General features: G+C 45.0%; 1 protein-coding gene across 1 annotated transcript; it reads right to left on the reverse strand.

Moving 5' to 3' along the window:
- Nucleotides 1–2,513: 2,513 nt before the first annotated feature.
- LOC147896623 (glutamate receptor 3.3-like) lies at nucleotides 2,514–4,493 on the reverse strand. The gene is made up of 5 exons (XM_087381933.1): nucleotides 4,172–4,493; nucleotides 3,729–4,027; nucleotides 3,542–3,579; nucleotides 3,031–3,437; nucleotides 2,514–2,883 (listed from the first exon to the last, which is right to left on the reverse strand). Exons 1-5 carry the CDS (start codon nucleotides 4,469–4,471, stop codon nucleotides 2,641–2,643), a joined length of 1,287 nt encoding a protein of 428 aa, XP_087238059.1. The 5' UTR covers nucleotides 4,472–4,493; the 3' UTR covers nucleotides 2,514–2,640.
- Nucleotides 4,494–12,415: the final 7,922 nt, after the last annotated feature.

Raw genomic sequence — 12,415 nt, forward strand, 5'->3', positions numbered from 1 at the left:
CGACTGTCGGAGCGCGTGTATAGAGGCGTCTGAGAGCGCGTCTAAACTGGCGTCTACAAGCGCGTCTATATGCGCGTCTGAGAAAAGCCAGACACTCACAGACGCGATGTTAAACGAGAATTTAGACGCGATTTTAGACGCGCCGTGTAACGCACTGTTAGACGGAATGTAGAACGGATTGTTAGACGCGTTTTTAAACGGAATGTTAAACGAAGTGATAGACGCTCTGTTAGACGCGTTTATAGACGCGCAGATCAGACGGGTCTGTAGACGCGCTCTGACAGAGCCTCTTTTTTTTTTCGCCCCTTTCTTCTCAGCTCCCAAAGTAATAGATTTGTTTATTTTTTTCCAGTTCAAGATGTGGCCAGGAAGTGCTTCTAGCTCACCTGATCCGCGGGAATCGATATGGAAGGATTTATATAATATTTTAGGACACCCTCCTAGTCCTGCAGAGTTATACGGGTACATGACGGGTACCCTTAACACTCCCCAGGAGTCGGCAGTACAGACTCCGAGCCACCCCACACCGCCTGAGATCACCCCAGCGGAGTCCGCACAGCCGTCTTATGCCCCTTCCCCCGTACCGTCTTATGCCCCTTCCCCCATGCCGTCTTATGTACCGTCTTATGTCCCTTCCCCCATCCCGTCTTATGCCCCTTCTGCCATCCCGTCTTATGCCCCTTCCCCCATGCCTTCAGGAGGTCCTTCTGCCTCAGCGAGCCGTCGACGTACTCCCCAGCCGTCGAGACTCGGTTCTCCAGCTACGAGTGGTCAGCGTAGTCCCGCGCGGTCCCCAGCTACGAGTGGCCAGCGTACGAGCTCGACACGACAGGGTAGCAGGCGTAGTAGCAGGGAGAGCGGTGGCGGATGCTGCTTTGGGCCATGTGGCGGTGAGGAGGAGGATGATTCAGATGATTTAGACGTGCCTCTGGGTGATGGTACGATTTATTATGACATCACCCAGACAGGAGGCATCTTGCTGGATGCGCGGGGGAAGGACATAATGGCCTTCATGCGCTCTGTAATTGCTAACAATTACAGAGATTGCTTTATCCACTACAAAGACCACCCAAAGAGGTTGGCTGATGAGACCCTCGCTACTGTTCGCGCTAGGTATCCTAACCCCCCCAATCGCCAGTTCACAGATAAATGGGGGAAGTCAAAGATTGTTACGATACTTAGCAATAAAAGATCTTCCCTTAAGAGGCAGGCACTAGCGGAGCTTGCCAGACTTGAGGCAGGTCAACCTCCAAGGGGCCCGCCCCACACCGCTCAGAAGCGTGAGTGGAAGAAGGCAATGAAGTCAGCGAGGGAGGAGCCCAGTCTGCAGCACGTGGAGGCACGGAGGATCCAGATGGAGGAGTATGGGAGCGCGCATTTTGGAGCAGGGGGTGTTGACTCATGGGAGGCCCAATTTGTAAGTATCGATCTCAAATTATATTGCTTATGTAGTTTATTAGGAGGTTGGTTGTTTCTTTGTACTAATTTCTCCACAAAGTGTATCGCGGTCATGCAGCTTGAGATCGTGGGCAGATACCCTACTCCAGTGGAGACAGCCTACCACCGCCACCATCGCAGAGGAGATACATGGAGGCACTTCTATGATGACGGGTTGATTACTGAGGAGCAGTATACCCGAGCTACTGGACAGGCCCCCCAGGTATTTGAAAGTATTTAAATAATGCCAAAATTATAAGTAAAGATTTGATTTTTCATACATTGATATATGTTGTCCCTTGTTTACAGGGCACCCCTGCACAAGACGACGAGGAAGACGAGGAAGGAGGTGCAGAAGGCAGCGCAGAAGGCAGCGCAGAAGGGAGCGTGGAAGGCAGCGAGGATTAGTCGTAGAAGTAGTGCTACTATTCTTTTTTGTACTTAAAGCCATTGGCTTGGCTTCGTGCCTCTTGTATATAGACTCCTCCTATTTTTTGTACTTGAAGCCACATGACATGGCTTAGCTTCTTTATTCTTTGTACTTGGAGCCACATGACGTGGCTTACCTTCGTGCTATATGTATATACAAGCACTTTTTGAGCTTTCAATTTTATTGCGTAATATTTTATTTGCAATTGTAATAAAAATGCTGTTGGCTGTAAGAATTGAATTACAGAATGTGGATATGGGATTCTTGTAACTATATAGCATACACAACATACACAGTATTCTGTAAAATTTTTTTTTTTTAAAAAAAAGGCGCGGCTATCAGTTCGTTTAAAAACGCGTTTATATGCGCGTCTGTCTGTTCGAAACGCGTTTATACAGGCGTCTATCACCGCGTTTATAGGTAGGCGCGACTATATACGCGTGTATAAGCGCGTCTATACGCGCGTAAGTCTGATATATAGACGCGCTAATAGACGCGGGTCTCCTGACGCGCAAATAGACGCGCACATAGACGCGCCCGTAAGTTTTTTATTTAGTTCATGAAACGCGTCTGTGCGCGCGTCTATGGGTGCTTTGTCTTGTTGTGTGCGACAAAAATTCCAAGTGCTAATAGCATAGCAAAAAATCATGGAAATAGGCCCATATATATTAACTAATTGAGACATAGAGTTTGTCTTGTTTCACATTCTATGTGGCTTCATGATCATGTGAGTTGCTCAAGTTGCTAGTTGCTTGAATTGCTCTATGTTGGTTCTATGCTTTAAGCTTGAGTTTGATTTTGTATAGCCTCAACACCAAGTAGAACACATACACTCCTCCAAGGATGATGAACAAACCCACGAAGCTTCTCAGCCGCATGTGTGTTGATTGGCCATTTTGATTGCATTGATTCCCTCCAATCCATCCGTCTTTAAGCTTCCTGAGCGAGCCATCTTGCACTAGGGACAAGATCACCATTGACATTTGGTTGGTGAGCGTGGAGTTCTTTGTAAAGGCCTACATGCATTCAATGAATGCGAGCCAAGAGGGCACGTGAGCATATGAACAAAGAGTAAACTCATTGTGCTTGGCTGCACAAGAAGATTAGGATTTGAGGTATTCACAAAGAGACCAGCTTAAACAAATTTTTAAAAAAGTACTTACAAAGCCAAAGCCACCGAAATAGGCGATTTGATTGCCGAAGGTGGAATAGTCACAATGCGAGGAAATAAATGTTTGCACATAGGAACTCTCATCCACAATTGCTCCAACTCCACCAGCTGCCGAACCTAACCCGAGAGCATTTGCATAATCATCTTTTGAACCAAGCGGCCTAAGTCTGCTTGGGCGGACACCGAGCAATTCCAAATAGCTTCGGACAAATGATCCCTCTTGGTAACCGATTGGCACATTGTTGTTTAACAAAACATCAAAATCTTCAATTGTGGGATTCATTTGTTGAACTTGAAGAATTCCGACTAGGTTTGCTGTGTAGCTTGAAGTGAAGACGAGGACTACCAGCAACCAAGCAAGAATGACGATGCGCTGTAAGCCGTTCCGTTCTTTGGCTTCTGCATGATAGTCATCGATACGTCAGATGGTGTTTCCACATCCGCATAAAAACATACGGTAACAGAGTGGGAAAAAGTCACGAGAACACTGGTTGAGAACTTACTATAATCCGGAGCGGAGAGCACACTCAACGAGGTAGACCTGCATGAAAATGAAGCTATGACTACAAAGTCCAAAGAACAGACTCAGAAAGGAACGGAGCAAAAGCCTTGCATGTATTGTATAGAAAACTGCGAAAATCATTTCATGGCACGGAGAAACGGGATTTAGGTGGGTTAAAAGAAACCAACCAGTAAGCATCGCAGCCCAACTGGAACATCCTCTTGCCCCAACAAGTCTTCTGGGTCGGGTGCTCGGACTTGGGCTTCGTCAGCAAAAGAAGCGTAACCCAAGTGCAAATGAAAGTTCCGAGAAGCATAAGCCACAAGTGTAGAGAGAAAGGTCGCACAAAATTCCAGAGACTTTCTTCACTGGTATAGGTGAAGGGCGTAGCCATCACCAATTCAGACTGCATATAAGGAAGGGTGAAGTCGACCTTCCGAAGACGGTCGCTGGTAATTGTGAGATCAGCTACAATAGCGTCAGCCTTCTGCGAATCACAGAAAGGGTTAGACTTCGTAATAAGATCGTTAACGCGAACTCGTTTGCGAAGTATCCGTTTGCAAAAGACGGACGAGGAAGAGAAAGTGAACGCTTGCAGGGCGCAGTAAGAGAGAGAGAGAGAGAGAGAGACCCCCTGTTGGAGCATCTGCACCATGTCGTCGTACTTGGGAGTACGTCTGCCATTTCCGAAGGGGACGAAGGTGTATGGAAGGTAGGTGGGGATGCGCTGGATAGCGATCTGGAAGATTTGGATGCAGAGGCCGTCGAAGGTGGCGTTCTGGGGAGAGCCGGACCAGGATAGGAATTCAGTGAAGCCAACTTTGAGGGGCACGAGAACTCTGAGGGGGGAGACTGGAGAGGGCGCTTGTTGAGCCGCTTCTGCTAAGCTAATTAGCAAAATAGCATGTACCAGTGCAATTCGGAAGTCCATGTAATACTGGCTTGGCTCACAAGTTAACAATGCTTCCTAGAGGTCCTCATCTCTCTCTCTCTTATAAGGTTCAAAGCTTCATAACCTTTACCCTCTAAGCAACTCCCAAGAAATTTCCAAAGTAACCCCCCACGTTCCCCGAGTCTCCCATGCCAGTCCTACCTATCGCATATCTACCCGTAACCCCAGCTGGATTCTGCACTCTCCTTCACGCATGTTTTACACGATACTCCTCACAAATTTATGCACATAGGACACATGATGTAGTGGTGTAGTACCATATGTTGGATCTTTGCAATGATTCAATGGTCCAAATGCATTATAAGTGTAGCACGCTTGCTTGGGGGTGCCCACATAGAATATTATGTACCCTTGAGTACACGCAGCTATTGCCTACTACCCAAGTCTACTTTTTTGTGGTTCATTGGATGTCCTCTACATCCTATGATTAGAGAAAGGCATGGCATAAGATAGATATCTTTATTTAATGGTAAGGAATAGGCACCTCATGCATGCCCTTGTATGTGAATTAGATCGTAAATCTTGCATCTTACAATTTGAAGATTAAGAGATTCACCATATTCCTAATCAAAGCCTTATTGGACCCTTTTTGAGTCCAAACCTCCCATAATGGTACACCGTCTGAAAACGTTGGTTAAACAAAGTGGCTCCTTGCACCTACAATACAATGATCTCGCAACAAAAACTTCACGATAGTTATGAATAAGGTCTACATCCACGCAACACTAAATGTGATTGACAAATTGAGCACCTTCAAAAGCACATACTTCTTTCCTTAGTAGACTTAGAATCCCTTAAACCATCACCTCCATAAACCCCTACACTTTTGTGATTTTATCGATCTTATGGGACTTGCATGTGTGCCTCTTCATAGAGCTCCCTAAAGGTGGGAAGCATTTCCATTAAAGACAGGATTAAAGAGCATGATGAAACCTCCATAGAACATGCACTGCTATGCAACTCTAGAAGACTACCAAAAAATTGCACTTGAAAACGTGCTTACCACCAACACCATGGCAACAGAAGTAGGCATACACATATTACAGAAACACCAAAAAAAAGAAAATTTATAAATGATTGGACAAGATGACTAGTTATAAACAAAGAGGGCATATTATTATTCATGTGAAGGCCATGCCACATTAGGGGATGTTAAATATTTTCTTAGCTTTACCTCTGTACCTAACAAACTATCATTATATCTATGCCTCATGTTCAGTAACCAACAATCAAGGAGGTTCTGCTTTCTAACAAAAATAGTACTTTTAGATCTATGTGTCACCTCCAATAACCAAGGACCAAGGAGGCATTACTTTCAACAACCTATGCGCACAATTTGTTAATCTTTACTTGTTCTTTTAATGTCCTTGATTTTTGGCTCATTAAAATTTGGGTTGTCTCAACCCCAGCTCTTTTGGCATTTTCAAAATTCTAATAATTTAAAAAATACAAAGCATGAGGATTTTGAAAGTCATTTTCTAAGTCAATGTTTCAAAATCAAAGCCTCATTGAGTTGTGCCCCTTCTAAAATATGTACATTACACACACACACACACCCACAGCGCCCGGTTAATCTCAGATTACGGCAACTGATCGTTCGAAACTTCAGTGTTTACTTGTGCCCAGTTTTTCTCTTTTTCGTACGGCCTTCGGCCTTTCCAAAGGGTCGTTGGGAATCGAAAGTCCGGTTTGCGCTTTTCCCTGGGCTAACATCCTTGCAATTGTGTGTGTGATTCGCAGGAAGCTGACGCCATTGTGGCTCATCTCACAATCACCACTGAACGAATGCGGAAGCCGGAAGGTGAACTTCACACAACCTTATACACAATCGACACTAGCGATGGTTACGCCGTTCACGTCTAACTACGGTACTGACGAAATTATGGGAACTTTATGAAACCTTTCTCGATCGAGCTGTGGATCGTTATTCTGGCAGCTTTCTTTTCCACTGGCTTGGCCGTTTTATTTCTGGAAAACAAAAATAAAGGCAAAAAGGAAGACGAAAAGGAAGACAACAAGGAAGCCGGTCCACATACCCACAACGCGCAAATAGATGCAGATCCTGTGGGTTCCAACGCGCAAACAGATGGACGTCCTGTACCTACCAAGGCTATCATACGACTTCGCAACGTTCTTGCACCTTATATCATAGGACTTCGCGACGTCGTTGGCGAGGCTTACTGGTTGGTTTCCCTCAATTGCGATTCCGGTGACCGGTCCTAAGACTCTTTTTCATTTTCCTCTAACGAGATGTGCAAAATTCTATCGACGTTCCTTTTTTTCGTCTTTTACGTCGTCGCTAATGGGTGTATGCCTCCCGCTGCCAAATATTACCAAAGCAATTCTCTATTTTGTGCTTTGGACTTTATACTCATGGCTTCCCGTGATGCAGGTCTACGGCTCTCTCGGTGTTCCAAAAAACTGGTAGGTTCGCAAACATTGTCCTCGTGACGTCGTTGTACCCTATTCCTGTCTGGTTTTATTATAGTGGAATTGGAAACAGAATTTGACATACCTAGGACTTTCATGCAGAGGAGGGCTCCATCCGGACGCATGCGACTCTTGCTTGGTTGATGCACAACAACACAAAGCAACTATAGACGCGCTTGGTAGACGCGCAAAATAGCGGGCACGTCTATAGGCATCGTTTTAGTAGAGAAATTACGGGCGCGTCTATTAGCGCGGCTAAATGCTCGTCTCCTTGCGCGTCAATCCCCGCGTTTATTTGCGCGTTAGATCAAAGAAAATACGGGCCCGTCTACCATCCCATTTATTAGCGCGTTTATTTACGCGGGTATTAGCACGTTTATTTGCGCGTTTACACTGAGACTCAGACGCGCATTTAGACGCGTAAATAGACGCGCTCCAGAGAATACAGAAAGTGAGATTTTGGTGTACATCATTGCTTTCCAAACATTGCCCATGATTACCAAAGCACATAATTTTTTGCAAGCCCACATATACAAGAATTAACGGAAATAAGGAGAATGAGACAATATGTAAAATAGTTTTGCTAATATCAATTGTGGGGCTACGGTTCAATCTCATCCTCAATGAGATCAACCCTTGCCAAACTATCTACTTCAAAATCCAAACAAGTGTTTAGATCTACAAATACATTCAACCCACTACTACTTGTGCCACTCATGTGCTCATCGAAATCAAGATCTCCAATGGTAGGCTCGTCCTCACGAGTAATGCCGGCCTCAATATCTATATCTCCTATCTCATGATCATCCTCCTCTCTTGTATCACGGTCATCATCACGTCCATGGCCATGATCATCCTCCATATGCTCCATATTAGTAAATGTACTATACATCACTTTGGAACGTGGCATAATAGGTATGACATGCCACCACCTATTATTATCCACCATTGGTTGATAGACAACCTAATTCAAACACAAATACAATCATGTTACTTTTCTTGCATCAAATATTTAAAAGCGAGTATTTTTATGTGTGTGCACAGTACCTGTTCACATTGTTGCGGTAGTATTAGTGTGTCCTTCCGACTTTGCCAAAACTTTGTGGAGTCAATAGTTACAAAGCCACTTGCATGGCGTTTGATTGTTGCATTAGGGCCTCTTTCCACCACGTCCTTAAACCACTTTACATTGAAAACATACACAAAGAAGTGTCGAAAGTCAAGCATAATGATATCTTGGATTATGCCACAATAATCATCCATGACTCCATTGGCTCCCTCAAAGCTAGCAATGATGCCGCAATCTTGTGTGTTTCTCTTATCATCAATCCGTTGTGTTCGAAAATGCTTGCCCTCACACCATATAGCATTGAACATAGTGCACTACACCAAGAAAAAATCAATTAAATAAGCAATCTAAATTATAAAAAGCTCCTAACTTATACATAACATTCTATATACCGACCTTGCTCATGCATCCCCTAGCATACTCCCATTCTTCCATTGTGATATGCATCCCCTCGTCTTTCTCTGCTTTCTCCATTTCATCAAGTAGCCAATCCACATGAATATCCTTTGGAAGTGCTCTTAGACGCTGAGGGTATGGCACACGAGATCCGTGGTGTGTACGAAAGAGGGCCCTTTCTTCTTGTCTTCTTGCCTTTGCATCCTCGTATCTTGTCACCCATCTTTTCATCACATCACTATTAAGCACGCAAAAGAGGTTGATACTATTACGCAACTCCGTGTCTATTACTTTGTTGCGTCCTTTTCCTTGAGGCACAATAGAGGTCATCCTTAGGTCTTCATCATCTCTCCATAGTCGTGGGAGAGAGCTATCCACATCAACAAGAAACTCAGAAATATATACAAGTGACTCTTGTACCAACCAACCCTCGGCCATGCTACCTTCGGGTCTTGCATTTTGTCTCACGAAGCCCTTCAAGGTCTTCATGAAGCGCTCGAGGAAGAACAACCATCGTGCATGTATAGTACCGCATATAGCAATCTCATCCACCAAATGTACTATGAGATGTAGTTGGCTTGTGAGAATAGAACGTGGAAATGTCTCCTCCACTAAACAAACCGCCTCCACCGACATAACTCGAGCATTCTCAAGCGTGGTGGAATCTATTTCCTTTGAGCTCACATACCTCACAAGCTCGCCCATCTTGTAAATACAATCTTTCACGTCCTTTGATGCACTACGTGAAATGCTAGTAGGTAGTATGAACTGAACCCGTGAGGAGGTGGTTGATTAGTTGCTTATAGCTATTCACTCACAAATTTGAAAGGAAAAAGATATTATGCATATAAAATACTTACTTGGAGCATCTTGTGCCAATCATGAGATTTCAAGCCATATAATTGCTCTACACCTCTTTTCTTGCTCTTTGTAAAGGCTCCCTTCAAACACCTCATGCATCCAGTGGGAGTACGAATTGTAGTAATAGCGCGCTTCACCGTCGCCATCTCTAGCTTTGATAACATCCACGGTGCACGAGGTAAAAAAACACGCCCATTTGGTCTCTCTTGAGGCCAAGCTTCACGCATCCTTCCTGTGGTACGTAGATCCTCCCTTATGCCTGCTGAATCTCGTGTCCCATTCAAATGCTCCCAAATGGTAGATGCCACATTCTTGAAGATATGCATGGGATCGAGCAGGTGATTGATCTTGAGGTGGGACCAATATGGTAAACGATAAAAGATGGAGTATCTAAACAAAATATGGTGTTAGCGTGCAATCCTCACTTTCAACCAATATAGCCAATCTTTACTTCCAGCCAATAGTTACAAATCCTTACCGGCTCATGCCAAGTGGTGGAGGAGTCGTGGAACCGTCCCAAATTCTCATCCAATCTCCCGCGGTGAGTGATTGTGGGAGGACTTCATTCCAAGGGGCAACATATCTAGGATGATCAGGTGGGAGAAATCGATGGTGATTCTCATAGATGACCTTATTTAATGCGTCTGCCCGTGAGGCAACTAGCGAAGGACCACAAACAGGACATGCATGGTAACCCGAAGGATATGCTTCCCTGGAATTAGAAGGGACAGCATGACATGTCCTTTCTTAATTGCCATAGAGGGTGGAAGATTGTAATTCACCAATACCACTGGCCATACACTGTAAGACGTGCTTTTGAGACCAAATGGGTTCACACCGTCCATACCCAATCCAAGTCTCAAGCTCCTAGGTTCTTCCTTGAAGCTTGGCCATGTGTCTTCAATATGCTTCCACGCAGAAGAGTCCGCAGGAGTTCTCCACTTGCCATCGGTTGATCGATGGGAGGAATGCCATGACATGAGCTCTGCAATAGATTTGCACTTGAACATATATTGGATGCGAGGGATTATGGGAAAATGTCGCAATACCTTACGAGGCACGTCCAAGGTTTTGAGATCTGCTCTATATCTTGCCTCTCCACAAGTAGGACACTCTCTTGCATCCTTATGTAGTCCACGAAACAAAACGCAATCGTTGACACATGCATGGATGCGCTTGTAATCTAATCCTCCAAGAGAGGTCACATGTTGCCTTGCCATATCTCTTGAGGTCGGTAATTTATTCTCCCTTGGAAGCATTTTACACAATAGCCTGCACGTGAAGACCATAAATGAGGAAAAGCATTCGAGTAATTGACCCACGCGCATAATTCACCATGTTTGCAAAATCGACTTTAAAGCTTACTTGAGTAATGCATTCAAACTTGCATTGCTCCATCCATAGATGGTTTGCAAGTTTAGTAACTCAAGGGAGGCACGTAGAACAGAGAATGTGCACCCCTCAAACAGTGGAGTCGATGCTGCGGTAAAAAGATCATCCTGCTCCATGCTATTATCCCTCCCTTAATGGACATATAAATCCCGCACCATATCATCAAACACTTCCTCCTCTACGGCTTCATGAGGTAATGGTGGAGGGCTACTATCACCATCACTCCATGCATCCGTAACGGTCCCTCCTGAAGATCCCACCTCATATCGCCGACGCTTCGCCTCCTCACGACGGGCATAGGGTAACATGTGCGGGTGTGGCACTGCATCCTGTATCAAATTAAAACGGGATCATTATAACTCAAACATATGAACACCCATAGATATCTCAATCAACCTTAACTTACAAATCCTTACCCTGTTTACGGTCACATCCCATTCTCCATACTTTGAGATATGATTGAGCGTAATCCTGCGTGCACGATACATGTTTCCTCGACATCGATCACACAGACATTTGATTTTTTGCTCCAACCACATTTCGCGATGGTGGATACGGAGGGATTCATCCTCACTGGAGCTGCTTGTTGAAGATGGAGACATCCTACAAACAAACAACCCACCAAATTTGCTCTTCTTCAAATGCTTAACTTAAAAAACTCTGTGTTCCGTCTATCTTCGCGTCTATAGTCGCGTCTTATTCCGCGTCTAAATGCCCGTCTACTCTGTGTATTTTAACGCGCATTTAGACGCGCTAATAGACGCGCCTACTCTGTGTATTCAGACGCGACTATAGACGCGCTAATAGACGCGACTATACCCGCGACTTTTAAACATGCTTTTCGGCGCGCCGCTCGCTTTGCTTTTCTTTTAACTACTTAAACTTCGCGAGCGGCTTTCCTTCTTCTTTATTAGCACTTCTATAGATTCGAAGCTCCCATACACAGTTCCAAGCTTTCACTCAAGACAAAAGAGCCGTACCTACACAGCTTGCTTCCAAGCCTAAAGAAGAGGAGGAGTACGAACAAGGAGAAGAAACAAGCTTGGAAAAGAAAGATCCTTCCATACCTTTTTCCAGGTAAGTCCTTTTGAAGTTGTTCTTGCTTGCCTTTTCCAGTTTTGTACTCTTTCGCATCCACGAAACGCAGCATCTAGGTATGAGCGACACGTTCTTTTGTCGGGCGAAACGTCCTCTTCCACTTTTGAGTATTCTCGACTGTCGGAGCGCGTGTATAGAGGCGTCTGAGGGCGCATCTAAACTCGCGTCTACAAGCGCGTCTATATGCGCGTCTGAGAAGAGCCAGACACTCACAGACGCGAATATAGACGCCTCCACAGACGCTATGTTAAACGGAGTTTTAAACGAAGTTTTAGACACGATTTTAGACGCGCTGTGTAACGCACTGTTAGACGGATTCTAGAACGGACTGTTAGACGCGTTTATAGACGCGCAGATCAGCAGACGGGTCTGTAGACGCGCTCTGACAGAGCCTCTTTTTTTTTTTTCCCCTTTCTTCTCAGCTCCCAAAGTAATAGATTTGTTTATTTTTTTCCAGTTCAAGATGTGGCCAGGAAGTGCTTCTAGCTCACCTGATCCGCGGGAATCGATATGGAAGGATTTATATAATCTTTTAGGACACCCTCCTAGTCCTGCGGAGTTATACGGGTACATGACGGGTACCCTTAACACTCCCCAGGAGTCGGCAGTACAGACTCCGAGCCACCCCACACCGCCTGAGATCACCCCAGCGGAGTCCACACAGCCGTCTTATGCCC

Source organism: Dipteris shenzhenensis, chromosome 11 (assembly GCF_047967505.1).
Source record: "Dipteris shenzhenensis isolate YYH24624 ecotype China chromosome 11, Dip_SZ_1.0, whole genome shotgun sequence".
Classification (NCBI taxonomy): Eukaryota; Viridiplantae; Streptophyta; class Polypodiopsida; order Gleicheniales; family Dipteridaceae; genus Dipteris; species Dipteris shenzhenensis.

Excerpts from the sequence above, each read along its gene's own strand:
- LOC147896623 (XM_087381933.1), bottom strand. The coding sequence starts at position 4,471 with ATGGACTTCCGAATTGCACTGGTACATGCTATTTTGCTAATTAGCTTA. Across the intron at positions 4,028-4,171 it reads TGCAGATGCTCCAACAGGGG|AAGGCTGACGCTATTGTAGC; the intron begins GTCTCTCTCTCT and ends TGTGATTCGCAG. Across the intron at positions 3,580-3,728 it reads TTGGGCTGCGATGCTTACTG|GTCTACCTCGTTGAGTGTGC; the intron begins GTTGGTTTCTTT and ends ATTTTCATGCAG.